This window comes from Calliopsis andreniformis, chromosome 4 (assembly GCF_051401765.1).
Source record: "Calliopsis andreniformis isolate RMS-2024a chromosome 4, iyCalAndr_principal, whole genome shotgun sequence".
NCBI lineage: Eukaryota > Metazoa > Arthropoda > Insecta > Hymenoptera > Andrenidae > Calliopsis > Calliopsis andreniformis.
Genome location: NC_135065.1, coordinates 7750707 through 7775119, shown reverse-complemented (window position 1 = coordinate 7775119; position 24413 = coordinate 7750707). Strand labels below are relative to the sequence as shown.

General features: G+C 43.7%; 2 protein-coding genes and 1 long non-coding RNA gene across 3 annotated transcripts; all 3 read left to right on the top strand.

Annotated features, from left to right (window-relative positions):
• Positions 1 to 1029: 1029 nt before the first annotated feature.
• On the top strand, positions 1030 to 15275 carry LOC143177813 (uncharacterized). The gene is made up of 3 exons (XR_013001659.1): positions 1030 to 1247; positions 14356 to 14652; positions 15146 to 15275. It is a non-coding gene; the product is annotated as an uncharacterized LOC143177813 (long non-coding RNA).
• Positions 14596 to 17399, top strand: LOC143178518 (uncharacterized). Its single transcript, XM_076377242.1, has 6 exons — positions 14596 to 14652; positions 14699 to 14727; positions 14763 to 14775; positions 14872 to 14901; positions 15006 to 15037; positions 15128 to 17399. Exons 1-6 carry the CDS (start codon positions 14596 to 14598, stop codon positions 17397 to 17399), a joined length of 2433 nt encoding a protein of 810 aa, XP_076233357.1.
• Positions 17400 to 23171: 5772 nt separating this feature from the next.
• Positions 23172 to 24409, top strand: LOC143177831 (uncharacterized). The gene is made up of 3 exons (XM_076376061.1): positions 23172 to 23372; positions 23453 to 23604; positions 23672 to 24409. Exons 1-3 carry the CDS (start codon positions 23181 to 23183, stop codon positions 23940 to 23942), a joined length of 615 nt encoding a protein of 204 aa, XP_076232176.1. The 5' UTR covers positions 23172 to 23180; the 3' UTR covers positions 23943 to 24409.
• The last annotated feature ends 4 nt before the right edge of the window (positions 24410 to 24413 follow it).

Sequence of the window (24413 nt, the reverse complement as noted above, 5' to 3'; positions counted from 1 at the left end):
GCCCGCGCGACAGGCGCGGGTCCGTCTACCCGCCCCAGGGGCACCAGCATCCCGCCGATTTCACCCTGAACAATTTCAACTACGAGCAACTGAATAATGCGAAGAACCGCGAGAACAAGAGCAGCGTCGCCACGGTGGCGCCGGCGCCGCCCACGAGTCATCCGCCTACGAACAATAACTCGGTGCAGAACAACAATATCAACTTGAACAACAACGACAACGCGAGGATCATCTCGGAGAAGAACGCCCTCGAGAAGAACCTGAAGAAGCACACGTTGTTCATACACGCGTTGTCGTGGAAGCGGTTCAGCACCTCGAACAACACCAAGAAGAAGTTGGACAACAAGAACAAGAACATAGCGTTCAGGCAGCCGCTCGATAATATACCCATCGTCGACAAGAATAAGAATATTCAGACGCCTCAGGTGAGCATTGATTTTCTATCTTGTGTACGGTGGTGTTCCCTAGGGGTGAAAGTAGGCTACTTCGTGTTTACGTTTTCTAGTCAGGGAGCTCGGGGGTCTAAGGTAGCGTCAGGCTTCACGCAGACTCGATAGAAAGTTTCTTTGTATATAATTCAGCCGCGACCCCCCTGGAAGAACTTGCTCCGATAGCGTTGAATAATGCGATGGCCCATTTTTCTCGGCGGAAGTAGCCTCGAACACTTGTTCCTCGGTGCCTCGGGTGTCTCGTGCGAAGGGTAGCCAAGGTGCTTTGACCCCAGAAACGATCGAAAGCGTTATCGATCGCCCCCGCGTTTCCCTTTGCGTTTTTACACGCGTGCCTTTCGTCGTCGTAAAGATTCCCGAGGAACTCGACTCTTCCGAGCCACCTTGCAACTTTTACAACCCTAGGTGGAAATTTCGAGTGGGAACTATGTTCCCTCGGGTGCTAGGGAATTATTCATCGGTCCCTTTCGTTGTATGAAAAATAGAGAAGCGACGTTGCAGTTTTTTTCTTTGGGACTTTTTATTGATTTCGGGGTTGGGTGTTTGTCTGTGCAGACGAAAGCTCCAGCGTCGAATAACAATCACACCACGCACAACCCTACGTGCGAGAAGCTCGTGCAAAAGCCCCAGCCCCCAGGGCCAAGGAAAACTGTGATCCAAGCCTCGACTTCGGAATTGCTCAAGTGCCTCGGCGTGTTCCTTCATAAGAAATGCACCCGTTTAAGAGACTTCCAGGCTGGCGACGCTGTCTTGTGGCTGAGGACCGTCGACAGGTGCCTGCTGCTTCAGGGCTGGCAGGTGAGTTCCTTAACTTCTGCTTTGTACGAGCGGCTTGGAAACTTCTCGCGGTGCTGTCCACGCGAGTAGATAGACTGGTATAGAAAGTACTTCGTGGAATATGCAATATATACGTAAATGCTGCGTATTACAGTGACTCATACATTCGTATGTACTCAGAATGCTTAATTGTGAAATTACTGCAGTGGATTTTGTCTTTAGACTACTGCACTTCTAATGTTTTTTATTTAACAATCGTTTAAGTTTCTGAAGTTTCATATGATTGAGAACAGCTTTAACTCTGCAATGGCACGCTACTTTTTTTTTATCTTTCAAAATAAGATTTATTTAGAGAGTTTGAATTTCAGAAATGGTGGTATATATACATAAAGTAAAGATGTTTAGTATAAAAAGAATTATTATAATTCAATGAAAGCATTTTACCAGGCCCTTTATTTCATCAATACAAATATTTATAATTTTTCTGGAATAAAAAAAAAATTTCTCGTTCCTGCACACAGTGGTCTATTATATTCTCTACTGAATCTAACCCTTTATCATAACCAATTTAGCTCACATTTCATTACCCTATTTACCTAAATTACGTAAGTACTTTATTATCAAGATTTCGGACAAAGTAGACCACTGTGGACTTTGCAAAGTAAACTATTGTTTGCTAATTTATACAGAAAATTTCGCTGTAGTCACGAAATACCCCAGCGTGCCATTGCAGGGTTAATAATACCTACTTCACGAACAAATTCGTGAGTCACTACATAGAAAAAGGACTTCCGCGAACAGCTCTGAGTTTCTACACTCTAGAATTTATTTAAAGATAACACCCAATTAACACAACCGCGATAATTAATATTTATCCCCCGCGCTGCAACCTCGTATCAGATAAAAGCTTATCGTTTGATCCGCGCGATAATAAGTTAATTAAGGTAGACTCGCGATACGAGGCAACTCATTGTTAACGATCAAATAACGAGGTTATTAACGAACGCCTAACGAAAACTGTAAACGATCTCGAACGACACGGTTCACTAGCCTAATCTAATTGAAAGCGAGCCTCCATTGGTTTGGAAGAGATCCGCCTGAGCTCGGGCGATTCACTCTTCAGGTTCTCTCTTCTTCAGGCAAGAGGCCACTTAGGCCAAACGAGACCTGCACGCGTCAGAGCCGCGGAGGGCGAGAGAACCCTCGACTCTTCTATCGAACTCTTTCTTCGATAGCACTGCGTGGCTCATGGGAATAGGAGTCTCGTAATGAGAGCCTCCGAGGGCACGTTAGTCACAATATGTCTGCTTGGGGAGCGAGAGTCTTCGTTTGGGCTCATCCATATGCTGCTGGGCAAATGAACTACGGTAGACTCTTGACAAAAGTGATGCAACTGTGAGCTAGTGATTTTTGAGCTTGAGTTGTGACTGGGAAGCAATTTAATAAATAGGGCTTTAATTATTGTAGAAATTTTAATAACTGAATTCTGAAATCTCACAGTCTTTCCAAGAGAGTCTATTCTAGGATTTTCTACCAGTACTTAAAAAAATGAAAAATCGATAGTGGTTGTTGCACCATCTCAATTATTTAGAATCAGAGTCTTAGGTAGCTGTATAGTCACTTTCTAGCAAACCCAAAGTGTTCTAATAACAAGCTAGTCTCCACGCTATATAAACTCGTCAGTGAACTCATAACGAGACAACACTATACTCCAAAAGAGCCCAGTCTACTTGCCTGAGGGGTATCGCGATCGATCAAACGAAAGCTTCCCTAACGAATTCGTTTCGATTTCAACGAATCTCGCGTTTATGCTAATATTCGACGCGATTGCGGCTTATGCAAATTTTATGGTCTCTACGTGGCAGCGTCGATCGACCGATGTTACCCTGTTGGGAGCTAAAAAGGGCCCCTTTTGACGTTACTCGATGGATTCGGGGCAGAACGAGGGTCTTTGTGAAAGGGTAATTTGTAAAGAAGTGGATGCGTCTGCAACAGTGATCATGCACTATGAATGTGTCTACTGAAAAAAGGTTCTAATTTTACAAGTCCTCTGAATCTAGGTTCGACACAGCAATTATCTTCTTTCGCTTGGGTAACAAGTATTCAGTGTACACTGAACCCATGCATTGTTCAAGCACAGTAACAGGTTAATCCCTAAACAACTTACAAGAATTACTCGTTTTTCCTATTATAAATAGATAGGTCGTTTCCTTAAACGAATTATAGAAAATTGTAAGTCGACTATAAATAGAAAGAAATTTGGGAAAAGATTCTATGCATCAAAGTAAAAAGAAAATTAAGAATAAAGAAATAAAACCGTGTCTGAACCTTCTCAAATCTTTTTACAATTTTCTACCTGTACAGTGGCTATACACGATTCTGTCTTCGGATCTTTGACTTGACCTCTCATCCGAATTTCGTACTAAAAATACTGCCATTCAATTTGCCAGACTTTTTACTAATTCCTAACAAATTTAAAGAAACTTATATCACAATTTTAACACCTTTTATTTTCGTCTTATTTTGCTGTACAGAATCACCTCTCAAATTTTCCCTTCACGAGCACCCTATTCACATTCAGCCCTTTCCATTTCTAATCTCGAAGACAGCTCGAAGTTTCTGCGATAATTCTCTGGGAACTTCCACTCCTCTGCGTTTGTTCACAGTGCTTTCAGAGTCGCATAGGGGAAAGCGTTTTTTCCGCGATCGCTTATCGCGATGAATGGCACCCGCGCAATTCCTTCGGCTGTCCCTTTTCGCTCGCGGCCACGAAGGTCATTATCGACCAACTGGTTTACGAGCCGTCACGCGGTGCTAGCGTTGCTTTTCGTGGAAAGCCTACATCGCGTACCGCCCACGAAAACGATATTTACTCTGGGCGGGAAGTTGCCTGCCCTTAGTGACGCGCGCCCTGTGTTCATTGTGGGTTGTTGGTCATTTGGACAGTGAGCGACACAGGGGCAAGGGGGTAGTTGACGAACCCCGTCTGACTTATGTCTTCTGTCATTACGTCCACGAATTAATGACGAATTAGTGACGAAAGGTGGGGCATAGGGAGCTGATTATACTGCAATTAAGGTAGCGTTCCTTTCGTTTGACAATTATAGTAGGTACTTTGAGGAACAGTTTGTTGGCGCTCGGGAGAATCGATAGAACTGTTTTACGAACTATTACCTCAATTGTTTTCTTTCCTTTTCGTCGAACTTCTGAAAGTGATCTTCTCCTGGAAATCGATGATTGTACATAATGGGAAATGGAGAGTTCAACCCCTTTTTTCTTGAGGGAGGGATTTCTAATTGCAGTGCTGCACAGTCTGTTTAATACATTCGTAAAGAGGACAAATTCTTTTATAAAAGTGCAGAATTTTTGCAAAAAGCGATACAATCTTTACAAAATTATCAAAATGTTCAGGTAAAGAAAGTGAAAACAATGTACTATTATTAAAAGGATTTCTACATTTTTTTTATAACAAATTGAAGAAGAATCTCTTGCCCTGACCCCTATTTGAGTCATGGGACTATGACCATATCGATCCCATAGCTGAGTTAAATGCAGACTGAAATAGAAACCTAGCTTTTAAATATCCCAACGTGTGAAAAATGATATTCCCACACCGATAGGCGCAAGAGCTGATAAAACAACAATTCCCCGAAACGAACCTAGGAAACTGGCTCCCTTATCTTCGCAGCCAGAGAATCGACGGCTAACGAGCTTATCATCGAGGTTTCGTCACAGCCGTCCTCCACCGAACGATTTTTTAAGTACCTTATCGTCGCCGATTGAACGTGGCCGATAAGGGAGGGGGATGATCCGGGGTTGAATAGGGTGAATCTTCTATATTTAGTCGGTTAGCCCTTCTATATTCGTAGTGATTGAAATGGAATATTAATGCCTCGGAATAAGAGCTCGGTTCGATCGAAACGCAACAATTCTATTTACGCTGCGCGCATTTTCCATCCAAATGTCAACATCGATTTTCGAGCACATCCTCGAGGCTGCGCGATCCGCGTACGATAAACGCACGGACGATTCACGCGAGGTGTGCTTCTATTTTTCTGCCCTGGAAGCGTTCATATATCATAATCCTGACGTGGATGGACAATTTGCAATTCCATGCAATCGATTCACCTTGGCTAGTGGAGATCGATGGAAGTTTGAGAGACTTCTTTCGAACAAGATTCCAGTCTTAGTACGTGACGTCTTGAAGACGTCTATTTTATGTCCATTTTATGTCTGAACGACTTACGATATAATTTGGGCGTCTTAAAAATTTTGCTTTGAAGACATATTACGTGGAAGTCTTAAATACTTACGCTTTTGGACGTTTTAAAGACGTCTATTTTTTTGCCTGAACGTCTTATGGACGTAATTTAGACATCTTTAAGACGTCTTATGAATGTCTTTGAGGGTGCCCTGAAGACATACCGATTTGTAGCGTCAGATGTTTGAAAGACGTCTTTTGGACACAAAAGATTTTTTTTAAGATTTTACATGGGGTAGTTGCATATAGTAAATATAGAAGTTGCATACTAAATATATTACTGAATATGTGTAATATATTTAATACAATTATTATAATATAATGATACATAGTTACATAGTAAAATCTCTGTGCTACATGGGGTAGTTGCATCAGTCCCAAAAGGAGTGGAAAGACAGGGGCTTCCTAAAAAGGAGTCTTGAACGATTAATGGATTGTAACAGGAAAACAGTACTCCCTCGAGGAAAGGTCGCAAACGATTAAGGGATAACACAGGGTGTATATAGAATACCTGAGGCTCCACTTTAACAAAGAGCCTCTGGCATCGCGGATCCACGACAGTGTTTCGCGATAACTCGTGTTTGCAAGCAGAAGTAACCCCGAATAGGACTCTGTGTGCGCACGCACACAAGCTTCTGTAATAAGGGGTAGCAGTGAACTCGTCCACGTGAGTGTGTTTATTCGTCGCGACGAGTGCAGTGTAGGCAAACGTACATAGACCAGCGGCTTCTGCTGTCAAAGGGCCTCTCCAGTGATCATCGTCAGAGCCACCCTGTTTTTCAACCCCAAATCCTACTAGCCCTTAGCCGAGCGTTAACTCGTCCCTGGCAGGAGCTTTCGGGGATCGAACTGTGAAACGTTTCTCTTTCGTTGAATTTACTTCTTTAATTTGCTCTGGGGTAGCAAGCACCATGAATCATGTGTTTTTATTTTCTAGATGGGTATCGAAGAATTTGAAAATTAATTTTGCATTGTAGACTCGTGTTCTATGTTTCAGTATTTTAAGGGAGAGATTTTTTTAACAGTTTGAGGACCACGTTGAATCAGTGTTCATGGAAAATTAAATAAATAGAATTCTCAGTACTCTGTAGTTAATTTCATTAAATAAATAGTGATTCTCAGTTAATGGACACTGTCCACAGCGTTACGAAAAAATCGTGAATTAAGGGATGAAAACACAGATTCAAATTTATTAAAAATACGACTTGTATTGCTCTCTGTAAAGTCTACAGAATTTTCCTCCCTTATTTATCGTTTATATATTCTCTTGTATCAGTAAGAAGCTCTCCATGAAAAAAATGACCTAAAATCCCTTGTTTTCTCGGGTACCTCGACACGTTTCCCTCGTTGCCCAGTTCACCCCCCATGCGGCACTAATCTACGTGCCCCGTGTGCACGTTTTTTTTTTTTCACCAGAAATTGGAACGCGCGATTAATTATAAAGAACGACGGTGGAGATCGATCGAAGCTATCGGTGGTAAGGGGATGCTGCGGAAGACGTGTGCAGCAATGTGCGGCATTGAGTAAGGGGTGCGTGGCGTGAGGGGTGTGGTGTGGGCCACGTGCGTACAACGGCAACGTCGCAAAGCCACCCCTTGGCAGGGTGTAGAAATATGCGGGGGACCTCTCTAGGGACGTTCACCCTTCGGTTTTAATTGCAAGGGGAGACGACCTCTCGTCGAACCCACCCCTGAGCTTCTTGCGCGCGAAGACGTTTCGGTAGGGAAAGAGGATTACTTAAAAAAATTGTAGTCTTCGAATCCTCGTTCGCTGATGGTTCATCGAATGCTGTGAGGGTGTGTCAGCAAACTTGGGGCTAAGGGAGAGGGGAACAATCTGGGGACAGTAAGAAAAATTACTTCAGGATAGTTGTATTATATATTTATTGATTATATATTTTCAAAGAAGTAGTAGTAATAGATACAGTGGTATTTGATGAATTAATGTGAGCACAGTGATTATTTGAAAGTTTTATGTATGGAAGAAATTAATCGATTTTATGTTAAAACGAGGACACATTTCTTATTAAAAAGTCAGTATAGCATATCGTGTTTTTATGACGTCTATGAAAACTAATTTTTTCAATAAAATAACCTGTTTCATATTGACTCACACAGTGGTGTCATTGTCAGTTTAACAAGGTATACTAGAATAAAATTAGAATAAAAATGGGACGAGAATATTATACATGGTGGTGGAATAATTTCCATAAATAATTGTTTTAATCCATGTTATCAAAAAAGCTTGAACAATATTCCGCAAAATTTTTTTCAATCAAATATTTGTCATGCATCATTCCAAGGCTATCGAATTATAAATCAAAGCGAGAAATTTAGATCACAAAGTCTCCGAATCAAAATGGAATAGCAGAGGAGTCAGAAAGTGCACTTTCCTTTAACTCGATTCGAAACTCTGGCAAAGACGTCACTTCTCTCGATGCTCAGGCCGCCTCACGGAGACAACCTCTGCATAATTACTCGCGACTCGCGGTGACTTTGACGCAAGTGGGGCAATCAGGTGCCCAGAATAATTTTCCGTCACTTCTCTTCGCGGATGCAACTTACTTCGACGTTAAGTGCCGTGCATAACAACGACGGACAAGCGGTGACCGTAATGGAGGCTCCCCAAAGTTAGTACCCTCAGCAGAGAAAATAAATATTAATTTCTAAAATACTATATTGCTCTTCTAAAATAGCAGAAAAATTCCCAAGATTGGGCCCTTCGACAAAGAAGACAAATATTAATTTTGAAGTATTCTATTACTGTCTTAGAAAAGCACAAAAATCCTCAAAGTTGTGACCCTTAACGAAAAGGACAAGTATTAACTTTTGGAGCAGATACTATATTTCTTTCTTAAAATAGAACACAAAAATTGACAAGGGTAGTTTCAGTTATGAATATCTCAATTTTTTTTATCGTCAGCACAGAAAATTAAAGATGAACTATAATTTTCTCTCATTAACAGTCCATCATGTGTCTATAATAAAAAATCAGCTCCCTTTGATACCAATCGTTCAATATACCACCGAGTTTCTCCCAATCTTCAATTTCCATGTTCGCCTTCCTCGTTTCCACGCCCCTTCGTGGAAGTTTACACGCTTCGTGCAAGGTTACACGTAACAGAGTGTCGACCGACTGAAAATCACTCTCCTTCCGCGCTCTGAGGTTTCCACACGGTAACAGAGAACCGCAAATCGATCGGGTACGTGCTTAAATCTAATCAGTCAAGGGTGACACACGCAGCACGTCCCAGAAACACACTCACGCTTGGGGGCGTCAACAGATTTCACACTATCCCAATCGACTCGCAAACCGTGATTGCAGGTGTCACCCAAACCGTACCCACTCCAAATCTTTTCAACACAAACATTAGTCAAAAACACAGCGAGCAATCGAATCGCCACGCTTAACACAACTCAATCCTAATCTAATTTCCAGCTCGAGTTCTCGAGCTCGCCACAATTTTCCAGCAGGATCGAGACCCGATCCCACCGAATCTAGAGTTAGGTAACCGACTTCGATCACCTCTAACTTCGTTTCATCCAGCGGATCGTGACAGAGTCTCGCTCGGAATTACGTAATTTCGTTTCGTCTAAAATCTTGCCAAGTCCCGACGTCGTGTTCGAGTCGTCGCGAGATCTCGCACGGCAAAAGGAAATAGGAGACGAATCTTTGATACCTATCTGTCTATTCCAGTGTCGCGGTCGACTGACGTAGATTCTATATTGATCCAGTCGCTTCGGTAAACCTCTCGCTTCACGCCTGCTGGGAAGCTTCTCGGGCTTAACGTTCCCCGAGTGTCGAACTGGCTAAAGCAACACGTAGACCGTTTAACCGAGAGGTTTAATCCACTTCGTCTAGACGATGAATAGCTCAAGCTTGACCGTCATTGCGACGAATCCTATTACAGGGAAACCGTACGGATGGGATCGTTTCCCAGGTGGATCGCGCGTCGCACGTGCTCTGCAAAACGCGCCCTGTTTGTTCTCCTCGATGGGAAGCCACAGAAAGCGATACCGAATTCCGCGGAATCGTGGCGGATAAGCGAGCATGGTCGTATCGTACGTTCACGTGGACGATCAGTCGTGGATTATCTCTCGTTATATGACGTTGTCAACTGGAGTAGATAGTGGTAGAGGACGGGGGTAGTTATCGGGAAGAGTTGGTTGTCAGAGGTCTAGTTACACGTTATTTATCAAAATACAGGGTGCTCCGCTTAAATATCTCTTTTTATAATTATGATGACGCAGGGAATATTTTACATGGAATTTGAATTGTATCGAGGGAGCAATATAGTGTGAGGAATGTTTTTGTTGAAAGTGTCAAATAAAATATTTTTTATATCATCACAATTAGAGTAGATATGTGGGTGACCTTATTTAAGTGGGCCACCCTGTATAATGGCAGAAGGTTGAAGTATTGATTTGTGACTTTGTTCGATGATCAGTTTTTTACTAGTAGGTATTATACTAGTCACTTGGATTTTTCTAGATAAGGGCTTTGTAACAACCCTGTTTAGCATAATTTAAGTCAGAGTTGTTTACTGTGTCACCTGAGATTCAGATCTGTCTATTATCATCCTCTTCTCACGCAATAGTTAGTATCGCAGAATTATGTACACAAAAGTTTTCCCTAGTATTCACTATCACATATCAGTAAACCCACTGTGGGTTATCAGTACAGGACTTTACTTTAGAAACTTACCCTCGTTATAAACTTGTAAGCCATGAGCCCGCAACAAGAAAACACTGTTCTCTAAAACTTTCCTCGGTACATACAACAGCTGACCTTGCGTAACAAACTTGGTAAACATGAGGACGTAATAATATTGCGAGCATGTAAATCTGAAGCACGTGGCGGCGAAACACATCGATGTTGGACTTAAGAGTTCGAAAGGGGTAGCAAAACAAGGAAATGTAGTGCAAACTAGAAATCCAAAAAGGCAATGTTCAAAAATTATATTAAGAGAGATGGTTTAATTAAAGTTGAAAGGGTGGTCTTTGGAACGAGAATAAACGCTAGAGACGGAGCTAAAAGCATCTACTTCTGTAGCCCCGCGTGATCGAATTAGAACCCATTTGATGACTCTATTCAGCAAAGTCTCGAAAATTCAATTAGAGGCGGTGAATCTTGGATAAGTCGATGAAAAACGCGGCTGCAGGGCTCGGTTGGGGTGCAGGCCGCTCACCCCTGCCAATTATCGACCGGAATACACTTGCTGTATCCGTTCCTCCCGCTGGTTTTCCACCCTCGAGCAGCTCGCGTTAGAAGTGGCGAAGACACGTGGAAACTCTACGGGAGGAGACCTGCTTCGCGCCAAGGATTTCGTTTAAAAATAACCCCTGGCCCTCTTTGCAGTATCCCCCCTTTTCTAGATGATAATAACGCGCAATTAATATCGGATGCTATTATCTGTGCTGAAAAACGAAAATAGCTCGCGCTAATAATACTCTACGGTGTTTTGTAACACGCTGCTACTGTACCCTTTGTAAACTGTCTTTACCCCTTTTGCGACTTACCCTGAAGCTTCTTCCTCGCCTCTTGCAAGACGCTGTTCGTGGACTTTCCTTTGTTCCCTACGCGTCAAAGAGGACTGCATATTTCTCCGCAACTTAAATCGCAATATTTCACAGTGTTCTAAAAAGAGGAACTTCCTGGTCAAAATTAATAAAATTGACAAGGCGAAGTGACGTAAATAACAGTTTCATAAAATTGAGTTTGTGATTTAATTAATGTCCATGAGATAGAATTTATATATCCAACAGAAGCGGATTATAAGAACTCTTTCCTCAAAGAATGAGACCACAATAAGGTGCTATCTATAATACACATCTCGAAAACAGAAATGTACCATTGATGTCTTTTCCAGTAATCTAATGCTTCGTAATGACTACTTGAAGCAACATTCGCAATCAACTTAAGGTTTCCTAATTTGAAACCATTATTTCTGCTCACAGAATTATCTGCTAGAAGAATTATCAATGCACCTAGATTACAAATCCCTCAGTTGTCAGTCTAAAGAAAACATCGCTCTGTAAAAATTCAGTAGCCAAGAAACAGTCTCTGGCCAGATACCAAATACCCTATTTCAGGCCACTGAAAAGCAGTGCATCCTTAAGACACATTCATCTCACTGTATCTGCATCCCTCAAGATCCACCTGTTACGGTTTTCAAACTTCTGCTCAGCTAATCGCCTTCCCTAGGAACGCCTAGGCGCCAAGTCCTACAACTTCCCTAGATATTCCTGGGCTCCAGCTGCATCAGAGACGAGGGTGCAGTCATCCGCGTGAACACTTTGCGTAACGCGCGTTAAACGTGGCTAACGAGGGGAGCAACAACCAGAGACGACTAAATTCCCGCCGGGCGAGAAAACGTATCGGGAGCATCGATCCTCCCTCGGGTCACCGCGGGGCCTCACCGTTAACGCGTCCACACGTGCAAAAAGCCACCCCCGCGCGCGCCCTTCTGCCAGACGAACCGTCGCGAACAGAAAAAGCCTCTGTGATCACCACCGTGCGTTTTAATTATCACAAAGCATTCGTTGTAATTGGAGGACGAATCAGGGCCGAGGCGGGATCGCTCCAAGGGTCAAAGTCTCCTCTGGCTTTGAGCGAGCGGGAGCAGCGCGCGAGGACGCGGAGCGCGAAGCAGGAAGCCAACTTTGAAAAGAGACCGTGAGCTAGAAGCATGGCGGGTTTTTCAATTCTTAATGCGTTTGCTGGTTCACCCTTCTTGGAGCTTTCGTGGAGAGCGTGTATAGTCGTAGTTGGTGAGGGGGTGTTACTGTAGAAGGGGTTATTATGGGGTCAATTGCTCTGATACTGGATATCGAATATTAGGAGACATAGACTGGAGAACTTTTCGAGTTATTACATACATGTGTTTGTACTCGTGGGCTAAGTAAATATTTTTTAAAATTTTGAATGTATTACAAAATTCAAATTTAAAGATTTGAATTTAAAAATTTTTATTTAAAGATTTAAATTTAAATTTTCTAATATTTTCACGATATTAAAAAATTTTAGTTCTTAACATTTTTGATTTGGACTACATTCATAATTACTAATACCTACATATTTCTATATGTATATTAACCCTTTGCGCTCCTATCTCGAGTGTAACCCAACCTTAGTTTTTTCATAGGTACTCGTATGTGAGTCTAACATTTTTATAATAATTATAAATAACAAGGAGTTACTGGAAAGATAACTTTATAAAATCAGGAGCTCGAATGGTTGAAATAATAGAGACTTCTTGGGAAGAAAATGTCAAACAAAATTGGAGTATTAAAGGATTATAAGAAAATTAAAATTATCCAATTATAAAAGAGAGTAAATAAGAGGTTTGATTAGAGAATGAAATATTCAAAGGGAGGATCAAGTAGCGGTAACCCCCTAATGCAAATGATAGCAATTATTTCCCTGAGTATCGGTTACTCGTGGTTGACAGTGCTTGAATAGAGACGGACGTACCCACTGCACATGCAAATTAGGTGTACACACGGGATAAGTGCATTAAATGCGAGAGCAATGAATGCACCCACACGACCACGCGCTGTTGGTAGCTTTGTGTGCACGTTGCAGCGGTCCAGACAAGTTGCATGTGTCCAATGTGTCGAGGTGCACTCTGTGAGCCAATGCACTTTACCTTTAGCCTCTCGGGTTAGGTCAACCTACGTGCCATGTCCTAATTCGTTAATGACTCAGAGGACTCGGTTTCTGGAGCAAGGAAACTGAACCTGAGGCAAAGCCTTTAATACAGGGTGACTGTTCAAACAAACAGAGGACCAAAAATGAGACTAAAACACATCAGAACATAGTGTTAACAGCTAACAATTTCTAATATAAATTTCTTTCTTCAACTTACTAAAATTTCTTTTAATTTCTACGTGTGTACATGTCATCCATGAATTTCTCAGACCTCAACTTGTATCATTATATCCACAAGGACTCGTGTTATTCACAAGTTGCCTTGTTCGGAAAAAAGCACCCAGAAAGTGCATTCTAAAAGATGCATTGCCAAGAATCAGATGTTCTATAGACGCAAGCCAAGATGTAGGATGATAAAGTACAGATCGATAGAAATTGTCTGGCTGGTTTGACAAGTGAACGCCATCGTGGTGAAAGGACACGGTGAAGAACGTATCGTGCAGTGGGTGCTGCAATGAAAGGAAGACCTGTCGCAATCGAATTATCGACCGCGACCGCCGCCGAGTACAACGATGCCGATTGCAATTTCGTAAGCGTGGCACGTAACGCGACACTACACGTGAATCATCCCTTTCTGCCTGTCGATAGACATCGTCTACACACTCCCGCAAGAAGCACTTTGCTTCACCTGAATGCACGGAGGGGTGCGCGTCTAGAAGAATACCACCTATCCCCTGTTATTGCGATGCACGTGGAATAACTAGTCCTTTGTGCTCAGGGGAATTCAATTTTAAATTCAATGTGGATGTCTCATAGGCCTTCTGTAGTTTGTCTCCTAATTTTATATCTCATTTAGATTAGTCAAGCAACTTGAATCCAAGTCGCTTGAATTATTGTTATACTTGAGTCGTAGGTACAAGTTCGATTAATTTAACTTGAAGCAGTGGATACTGAAAATGGCATGGAAGAAGATCAGTAATTATTTTTTGTTTAATATTTTTGTCCACACTTATTATCCCAGCTCAAAAGAATAACTAACCCCTACCAGGAAGTCGGGAAGAGATTTCGGTGGATCACTGTCGCCTCTTGAGACACAAGGGTCGTGATCTGCACATTGACCCTGGGATCGCACTGTCGCTTTTTCTACTTTTATTTTCTTAAAATGGTAAACTTATAAGAGTCTCAGAGCAAATTCTAATGCTGATCGTTGTTTCACAGGATGTCGCGTTCATCAATCCTGCCAACGTTGTGTTCGTCTATATGCTGGTGAGAGAGCTCGTCGACGGAGACGAGGCTTCCGAGAGAGAGCTCCAGGCGACGGTGTTGACGTGTCTGTATTTGAGCTACAGCTACATGGGCAACGAGATCAGTTATCCCCTGAAGCCCTTCTTCGTCGAGGACAGCAAGGACAAGTTCTGGGATAGGTGTTTGCTGATCGTTAATCGACTGAGCTCCGAGATGCTGCGAATCAACAGCGAACCGGGATTCTTCACGGAGATCTTCACTGAACTGAAGGTAAGCGCTCTTTTTACGTCAACTACTTGAGGCTTCCTTGTGCAAGCATCGTTTCATCCTACATATCCTAGAAAAGTATCCTAAATTCCAATTCTTTTTACCTATTCTAGTGTAGTCCTTAGTGTACACTGCCATTCGAAAATTTGGAGCAAGTTGTGTGAAGATTTGAGGAGTTGAAAATTTAAGAAGTTGAACATTTAAGGAGTTGAAAACCCGAAGAGTATAACATTTAAAAATTTGAAAATTCGAGTAGTTGATAATTTGAGAATTTGAATATTTAAAACTTGCTGTTTACCAAAAAACCTCAAAACCCAAAAAACCTCAGTAAACGTGGCTCCAAATTTTTGATCTAGTCCATATCATTTCCATCCAAAAACTTGAAACGGTAGCAGTTCTAAGAACCCAGGCCAGGCCATCCCACAAACCTCGGAGTCCAAAGTAATATTTGACCGTAGATTCAGTCGTTTAACTGAAGGCTAACCTTGAACAACAGGCTTGCGGATCTGGTGACCGAGGTAGCCTGCCTGGTACCGGCCTCGAGCGGAGTCTCGTCGTCTCCGGAGTCGCGGTACCAACCAAGGCGGCTTGACGGAGCTGCACACACCTGCTGGTGCGCATCGACAGGCACGGCTGCGACGTCACGACACTCTGACGATGGCCGTCGCGACGACGAGGAGCTGCCCTCGCAGCTTGACCCCACTGCGTCGACCTCGACCTCAACGTTGCCTCGACAGTCTCATCAGCATCACCATCACCATCGACCTAGCCGCGACGAGGGGGAGCCGAGCGGGCGATGCCCGTCCTGCGGCCAAAGGCGTCGGGAGGAGATCTTCTACACAATCGAGGACCTGGACGCCATCGAGCCGGCGCCACTAGAGTCCCAGAGGACGCCGACGCTGAGGACCTGCAGCTGCGACCAGCCCGAGACCTCCACCAGCGAGAGGGAACGCGGTGACCTGCGCAAGTATCGGAGCACCGAGACCAGGTGGACAGGGGGCAGCTTCCTGTCGCCAGACGACGCGATCTGGGACCTCAAGAAGCGCGCCAGCGATGGCACGGAGTTCCGCTGGGAACTGCACACGTCCAACACCGACCTGGACCTGGCGAAGAAGACCAAGTGCAGCTGCCACAGCCTCACGCCCGAGGAGAAGAAGTCCCACGAGGTCCAGCGGGGTGACCTGAGGAAGCACCACAGCGCGGAGACGGACAAGTGGTCGGTGAAGCCAGACTACCTAGAGCTACCGATGCACGACTTGAGGAAGCACAGCAGCGACGACACCAGGATGGCCAGGGAGGCCAGGTGGCTTCAGGTGCCTGAGGTCCTGCCCAACCCGAAACCCAGGTGCACCTGTCCTAAACCCAAGACCTTGCCACCAGCCTCCCCTGTGGAGCTAAAAGAGCAGGAAGTGGAGAAGCCTAAGATCCAGGAGCCAACTGTAACTGCTCCAGAGAGGAAACTGTACTACTCCGCGTCGCTGAATGTAGAGAGACCTGAAGAGCCTCCTGCGATCAAAGCTGAGAAGCCTGAGCTAAAGAAACACGCCAGCGAGGATACCAGGATGCTGAGGCCCGAGAGACCCAGGGACAGACCCAAGCTGGAACGATCTCACGCGAGGGTGGACAGTCAGATGTCGAAGAAGTGGAGTGTCAAAGAGAAGGTGACCAGTCCCGAGGAAGTGAAAAAGGTTCGCTCGAAGTGGGCGATGAAGACACATTTCTCTCTGCCCGCCGAGGAGAAGAAGCCCAAATGGCGGAGCCAGGAGTCCACAGAAGCATTCAAGAGCAAGAGCCTGAAGGAACGACCCAAGTACAGCATCCGAAGGATCATGTCACCAGAGCCAGATCCTCGACAGATCAGCAGGCTAGAGAACAGGATCGTCCGTCGACTAATATCCCCAGAGATCACCATCACAGACGCCAAGTGGGCTCCCTACGAGGACGCTTCTCCCTTACCAACGATCGGGATCAAGAAACGCGAGCCAAAGCACATCAGCGAGATCAAGTGGACTCCGTACGACGGCTCACCAACGACAGCAGACCATGGCGGCAGCTTCGCGGTGCAGGAGCCCGAGGAACCGAAGTCCTGGTCGCCTTTCCACAACGTCACTCCCACGCACCACCCGCCACCAGAGGCGGCGCCGTGCAGCGACGACGAGGAGTTCCGCTGGAGGATCCTCAACCAGGTCTCCGCGTTCCCTATCTACCAGGGCGGCTGGAAGGACGAGTCTCCCGAGAGGACGCCACCCAGGACAGCGCACTCTTCAGTGGACCTATCAACCCCGATCTGGGCGCCTCAGGTCCCAGCGTCCCCAATGAAGCGACAGAGATCTCAACAGCAGTGCTCGCCGCAGCCAGCGCCGCCAGTGCACAGGAAGAGCATCGCTAAAGTACGAGGTCTGTCAAAAAAAAAGCCCTTCAGGGCCAGGTCGGAGAGCAGTCACCAGGGCGAGATGGAGAGGCTGGTGCCTCCCACCGTGATCGTTCGCGCGGCCAGCGAGGAGCCGAAGGGTCGACAGCGGCCGCAGCTGATGAGATCGAAGGCGCTGCTGGAGGTCCCAGTCCCCATGGGCATCACGAAGAGGTCGCTGAGCGAGGAAGTGCCCCGCGCTCGGTCCCGCGATCGACCTCGCGGCCCGAACAGGGCTCGCAGCGAGGAGGCGCCTAAATGTGACGATCCATGGTTCCGAAACGAAGATCTGCAAGCGGGCAAGACGGCCGAGCTGCGGGAATACGTGACGACGGTATAGTGCGGGGAGATGAGGGGAGTGATTGACGGTACTCGAAATCGAGCGAAGGTTCATTTTGTTAATTAGCTTGCTGGATAGGGGCGGCCGTAGTTAGCTCGCTTAGATATTTTGTACCGACGTAGAGCGCTGGACAGGTGCGAGGGGATTCCGTGAATTATTTTGCGCCGCTGTTCGCCTTTGTCAGCCGCGCCGACGCCGCTGGGACAGAGGACGCTGCGGATTCAAGGGTGATTGGTGAGAGGACTGCAGGAGGCTGTCATCGAGCTTCCCTCGAATGGGGACATCCTGGGTTGGCTTCGTTGGCCTACGAAACGAAGGCGACCTGGAACATCTGAGGGTCTACTGGGCGAACCTCGACAGTGAACCTTCACTGTGGGATCCTGGGAAGATGCTTCCTGTAGAGGAGGGAGAAGTGCTTGTGAGTCGAGGCAAGGGGTCAAGGACTGATTTGAGTTTATTTAGCATAAATGAAAACGTGGGCAGCCCTCCGTTGTGCCCTTAAACGGAGGAAGATTTTCGGCTCGGCGCTGAACTCCTTCAGTAACACTGAGCACCGAAGAGTACAGCTCGACGCCGTTGTCTAGCCCGTGACGACGAGGTGACAGTTCGCATAGCGCGTTTATTGATAGTCGATAACGTACAGGAAACGTAAAATAATCGATTTAAACGTACACCGACTTAACGATAATAATACGAGCTTAGTTGTTAAGCGTAGCTGATATTAAAAGGAAGAGGAGCACCGAACAGAAAGAAGAAATTTGTTTCTGACTGGAGAACGAGCCGATTCGAACGAAAGAGGGCTCATCGCGCACGTACAGTGGCGGTAAATTCGAAAATGGAGAAAAATGGAAACTGGATGATGAGAATCAGGGGAATCGTCCCGTTTCAGGGGCCAGGGGAGAAACCAGATTTCGTTCGGTGAGTCGTCAGGGCTCGACGAGCAGACATTTATTACATTCCTTTCCGTTTCTTCGGGACAGAACCGCGAGGACGATCCGTCGAGGCTGCAAGAGGATCGCTCGTGGCCCGAGGATCGTTGGCGAGTCTCGTGCATACGCATAATTAAGTTGTTTCGTGGAGAAATGTTAGAGGAAAAAAGAGGGCCGCTATCTAGCGGCTTAAGCGAACCGTTTAGCAGCCCTCGTGTGCCGGCGCGTGCAATATTAATTAGGGTTACAATTATAGTTGATTGAATAGCCAGTTAAGGATGGGGTACTAAGATTAAGCGAAAAACAACGCGACTATCTACGTTATTGACGGCTGCATGTACTTAACGACTAAAACACTGTTTCAGTAGCGACTTTTCGATTGACCGTGTCTGCCTGCCTGTCTGTCTGTGTCTGATTCAGTTGCTGCCGCGCGCGATTCGATATATGTTTCCAAGCGAACGACGATCATGCGATATTCGTCGGATTTTCGAGTACTGTATACATACTAAACCACATCGCACGTACACACTCATGCTCTCTTGCCGGTTTCTAGCCGCGACACTCGATCGTTTTAGATTTTTGATATTACAGAGGGAGACTAGAGCGTCTCTCTGGATGGAGGAAGCCTCGATCGAATGTGTATTTTGTATTTCGATCGTTCGAATAATCAGTGCTTCGGACGTGCCACGGTCCACAGCCGACCCACACAGTTACGAATGAACTATATTCTCTCCCTGGAGTGCGGGGCATGTTGCTTTGGCAATCGAGAAAGTACATAATAGGTGTGAGACTGCAGAAAAGACGACGAGGTATACAGGGTGCTCCAAAAGTGTAGGTACAATATTCTGTACGTAGTAGAGCATGTGAGAAGGGATAGGTACTTCTGATACAAGTTTTTCTTGTTCCTTTCCAGGGGTTCTATTATCCCTTTAGCGATAAGCGACATATAATACGTTCTAAGAAGATATATGAATATTAAAACTCAGCAGTGTATGTAGCCTTAGGTAGCAGCTAGATTTTATATCATTTTTTTTCCTTTATTATATAGAAAATCGTAGGGTTTACCACTTTTGCGAAGGTGGCTGATTCTTTCTGTAGGCTAAGCAATTATTTCTATTTCACTAGTTAACGTGGAGCTATAGACAAGTGCAGACAGTTTTGCGTCACCCTGTGTACATCGTTGCTAAAGCGATACTACTTGAGCATCGCCGTCACAGATTTTGTACATATTTTTAATATTTAATAGTTGTAATTGGAAATTACGCGGCAGGTATCCAAGCACGCAATCGTATTCGAATTTGCCAAAAGAAAAATACTCGTAGGAACTCGGGACTTCCTCCCATCGATTTCGAATTCCGATTTTGTTTCGCCGTTCGTTCAACCTCGCGGTTTCTCGATGTCGTCTCGTATTAACAGCCCCTTGCTAACTCCCCCACGCCGTGGTGGCTATTCGACGAGTCGCGGTTGTTTGAAACTAATGCAAGAAAAAAGGGGGAAAGCTGAAAGCTGTGGCTGAAGCTCGTTCCAATGACCGCGCGAATAAAGATTGAATCCTTGGGCAAGACTCAGAAGACAGGAAGTTCCAAGCGGACTTCAAGTCTTTCCGCGAGCCTGGGGACCTTCCTCGAAGAGGATCGCTTCAATCTTTCATTCGAAGTGGCTTAAAGCTCTCGCTGAAAAAGAAAAAAAAAATGAGAAAAAAATTACAAGAATAAGGAAACTCACAGAGATAGAAATTATTTTCTAAAGAAAACAAACGTGTAAAGTAACTGAGAGAAAGAGAGAGAGAGAAAGGGACCGAGAGAGTGAGAGTGAATGATAGAATTAGAGGAAAAGGATGAGTAACGGGGTGAAAATCGTCGACGACGAGCTTGCGTAAGAATCGCGCGAGGAACGAAGAGAAAACGCGGGAAAGATGAAAAAAAAAGAGGGAAACGAAGAGTGTTAGAAAACTTCCTTTTTTCTCCGGCGTGTTCCGCGCGACCTCGTGCTCGCGAATTTTTTCTATGAAACGTGCGTGTGTTTTAAACGAGAACATAAGAGACAAAACAGAGGAGCGGATAAAAGACGAGAATAATACCTAAAATGATTACTTGCGCGACTGATTTGACCGTTGCATAGCGTACGAGAGTCTCACTTAGGTAATTTGTAAGTACCATTTAAGGGGGTGGGGGGCACAGCCTGCAGATATTATTGCGCCATTAGTTACATTCGATAATGTATTCAATTAGTTGGCTATTATCTCGTGGCTAGCAATCTGTCTTTCTTTCGTCGACCGCGGCGGCTGCGTTTGATCTCGAGAAAAACAAGACGCGACATCTTCTTCGTTCAACCGTAGGATTATTCTAGAGTAAATCGTTTTAGCGAATAAAATCTCCCACTTGCTCCCCTCGAAGGCTCCGAAAACAATTTCTAATAACTCTCCACACGTTTTCTATTCACTCACATATGCACACACACACACATACAAACACAGATACACACAGGCATAGTGCATGCATCGAGCTCTCTCTCCTTTCGAGAAGAAACGTTCTCGCTTTGATCGTTTTGGGCATGCAAGCTCCCCTCGTTTCCAACTGGTTAGTTTCTCTATTCGCTATTTAAGAGCGCCAGCGTTAACGATAGTCGATCGCTTAGGATACTTGGCGAGTGCTCACAGTGGAAGAAAGCTGTTTGCTGCAGCATTGCAGGTTGCTATAGTTGCATACGATACTTGTACAGATCGAGCTTTCTCGAGATCAGACGCGTTAGGTGTCCCGTGGTCGCGTTCACGAATCTGGTATGCGTGAAGAGGAGACCATGATGATGGCCATTTCCATCGAGCATCGTCAGCGACACGCGACGCTGCAGGAAGATGAGGCGAGGAAAAAGAATCTAGCCGTGGCACTTGTATCTAAAGAGGCGAAAAGTGAAACCGTACTATTATGGACGCGCTGCATAGCGATTCGTTTTTTCTCGAACGTGCACACGTATACACGTATACATATATAGGTTCTTTCCTTCGTAGTGCATACAATAATTAATTCTGGCGTATCGTTGCGTACTTGTATAAAGAGGATAGTATACATAGCGTAATGTATTAATTGCGTAATTACCATCCGCGGAGGGCGTCGACATTCGAACGGTTCCCGCGCGCAGAGGGGCCGTCGAGTGCGCGTCGAACGAAACAAAGAAGCAACAAAGTGATTCATAAACACATTATTTCTTGTAAGGGGAAAGACTCGGGCACGTTGAAAATGCTGTGCGTTTGTGAAGCGAGGGGATAAAAATGAGGATTATAAATACATTGTATCTGTGCTGCCATTAGCGTTTAAAACGAAAAAAAAAAACAAACATGAAGAATGAGAGAAATTAAGTGGACAGACGAAGCCAAAGTACATATATAGTTAATGAAGATACCCGGGTCACACATACATTACGCAGAGACACGTGCATACATACATGTTCACGGACATCGTTTTTTACACCTACAGACAGAGTGGAAGTGAGAACAGAGGCATATATGAATATATATATAATATATGAATATACATATATCGTACACACATGGAACACTTACATACGGCGCACTCGTGCATACCGACATATGTACACATATTCACACATTACATGTACACACGCATACCCGACGAGACGTAATTAAATAAGTACTTTAATCCCGAGAAAAATGAAGTTCGTTTCGCGATACGTGAATGATTTTAGGAGCCTTCGTGTTGAATAATTAGCAGTCTCATTCCATGTATCGTATAATCGAGAGATCGAGTGACCGTGATCAGTACGTATTATAGCGATATAAAGTCATTAAACGAGCAAAAAGAAAAAAAAAAACAAGACGCGATATGACGTTGAACCGCTCAACAACGGTTCGTAGTGTGTACTGTATTCGAATGTGATCGATTTGTTATTAATGGCCCTGATTACTGTTACGTTATGCTTTTTATTATTGCTATTATACTATTATTATTATTGTCATGTTTATTACAATTCCACTATTATGATTACCGTGAGTATTATTAGCATTATTATTATTGCTGGCGTTTGCCATTAGAAATTATTTATTATTATTATTATCATTACTACGTGAGAATGATCAACCGCCGATTTTTTCTAGTCGAATTTCTCTAGTCCCAATTAGAGTACTGTCGATATACTCAGTCTCCCCCGTCCCCCATATATTTGATTTTCTTCTCGAATTAATCCCAAAACGATGCCACGCGTTGCAGGACGTATAGTTCTTGCGTAATAGAGTGATGCATTTACCTGTGCGACAAATGCAGTATACAACCCGTAAAATATGAGGTCAATGTTGATTTGTTTAAATAAATGTAAGTTTGAAAATCCATGAACTCGGTGTGCTCATTTCACTATTAAATCATTTATTAGTTACATAAACTCGGGGCCTTTTTTATACGTTAGACATCTAATTAATTCGTAGCTCTTTTTATCAATATTTAATATTTATAGAAAATGAAGAACACCTTTAATATTCAAAATAATTCCCAATACCTTTACAAATTTTATCTGATTTATAATTTTAAAAGCCGCTTCTTGCAGTGCGCAGAAGCGCGGCAACAATTTAAATTTAAATTACAGGTAACTAGATCAGACTCAGGATACAGAAGTAATTTGTATGTTTAAATAGTCGTCCTTTATTAAACATCATACAATTTCTCTCTCCTTGAATTTACTTATCACATGTGATATTAAAAGATATAATTATAAAAATGACATTTAATGTGCCTTGAAATTTATTATTGTAAAGTAAACAATTTGAAAGAAGGAGCGTAATTGTGCGCGGTATTTAGCGCGCATCGTGTCCCGTAAACATAAGTGAATATGGCGACGTGTCAAAATGGCCGATCTCAACAAAGAGCTGAACGAGTATCTTCTTAGCAGTAAAAATGAGAAACAATTTAAGATTACGGTGCCGTCGGTGACGTTACCGAAAACGAGCATCGGAAAATGGTTTGGAAGAGACAATGATGAAGATAAGGAGGAGACAGGATGGATGCAAGGGGCGCACAGGGAATGTTGCCCTAGCATGGTACGTACCACCGAACATAACCTATAAATTCAATGTTTTGACATGACAAATAGCATTCCAACAAGTTCCTTCTCTCACAGACGCGAGTGCAAAGGCTGATAGCGTTCGTTGTGTGTTTTGCCATGGGTGTCCTTTGCTTCTGTCTGTCGGCGGTGTATATTCCAGTGTTGTTACTCAAAGCGAGAAAATTCGCGCTCCTATACACTTTGGGTAGCGTTTTCTTCCTATCGAGGTAAGTGCAGCAAGCGATAGTTTCGATTAGTGTAGGAACAGAATTCACATTCAACGTCTTTTTATAGTTTTTGCTTCCTTTTGGGTCCATTGAGTTACTTAAAGTCTTTATTCACTGCTGAAAGAAGGTGTTTCAGCATGACCTACTTAGCGACTTTAATAGGAACACTCTATTGTGCCCTACATTTACAGTCTACACCGTTAACAGTGCTTTGCGCTGTTTTACAGTTGATAGCTATGTTGTCGTTCTTAGTCAGCCATATACCAGGTGGAACCAAAGGCCTGATGTTTTTTACCAGAATGTTCAAATCTTCGGTAAATTCTTCATTACCTGTATGATATTATAGTTACTTAGGAATTAAATACATATGTCTATGAAATCGATACTGTATCTTTAATTTTTATATTTAAGAGATTTCCATATTACAAATGCAATAGATTTTATATACAAATAATTCTGGTAACCATGTTCTTCCATGGATCTGGTAACAATATTGTGCACAAAAGACTGACTTCTTGTAGAAAAGATCAAGTTTTATGTAACTCATGCAATAAATTTATTGTATGGCTCAGTGAAAACATTTCTGTTATAAGAAATAGAAACTTCAAGTATCGACACTAAGATTCAGTTTAGTGGGTACAAGTTTTGTATATAATGTATTTATATGTATAAAAATAACTCTGTTAATTTTATTGCATTTCTGTACATTTATATAAACGATAATCTGAAGGTTTATAAAATTGTATTTACATGTTTCATATTTATTGTTATTTAAAATAAAAAGCGACCATATATGTAAAGTGGATATT

Coding starts and splice junctions, on each gene's coding strand:
- LOC143177831 (XM_076376061.1), top strand. CDS start 23,181: ATGGCCGATCTCAACAAAGAGCTGAACGAGTATCTTCTTAGCAGTAAA. Junction 23,373..23,452: donor GGGAATGTTGCCCTAGCATG/GTACGTACCACC, acceptor CTTCTCTCACAG/ACGCGAGTGCAAAGGCTGAT. Junction 23,605..23,671: donor AGCGTTTTCTTCCTATCGAG/GTAAGTGCAGCA, acceptor GTCTTTTTATAG/TTTTTGCTTCCTTTTGGGTC.
- LOC143178518 (XM_076377242.1), top strand. CDS start 14,596: ATGCTGCGAATCAACAGCGAACCGGGATTCTTCACGGAGATCTTCACT. Junction 14,653..14,698: donor AGATCTTCACTGAACTGAAG/GTAAGCGCTCTT, acceptor TCCTTGTGCAAG/CATCGTTTCATCCTACATAT. Junction 14,902..15,005: donor TTAAAAATTTGAAAATTCGA/GTAGTTGATAAT, acceptor TTTTTGATCTAG/TCCATATCATTTCCATCCAA.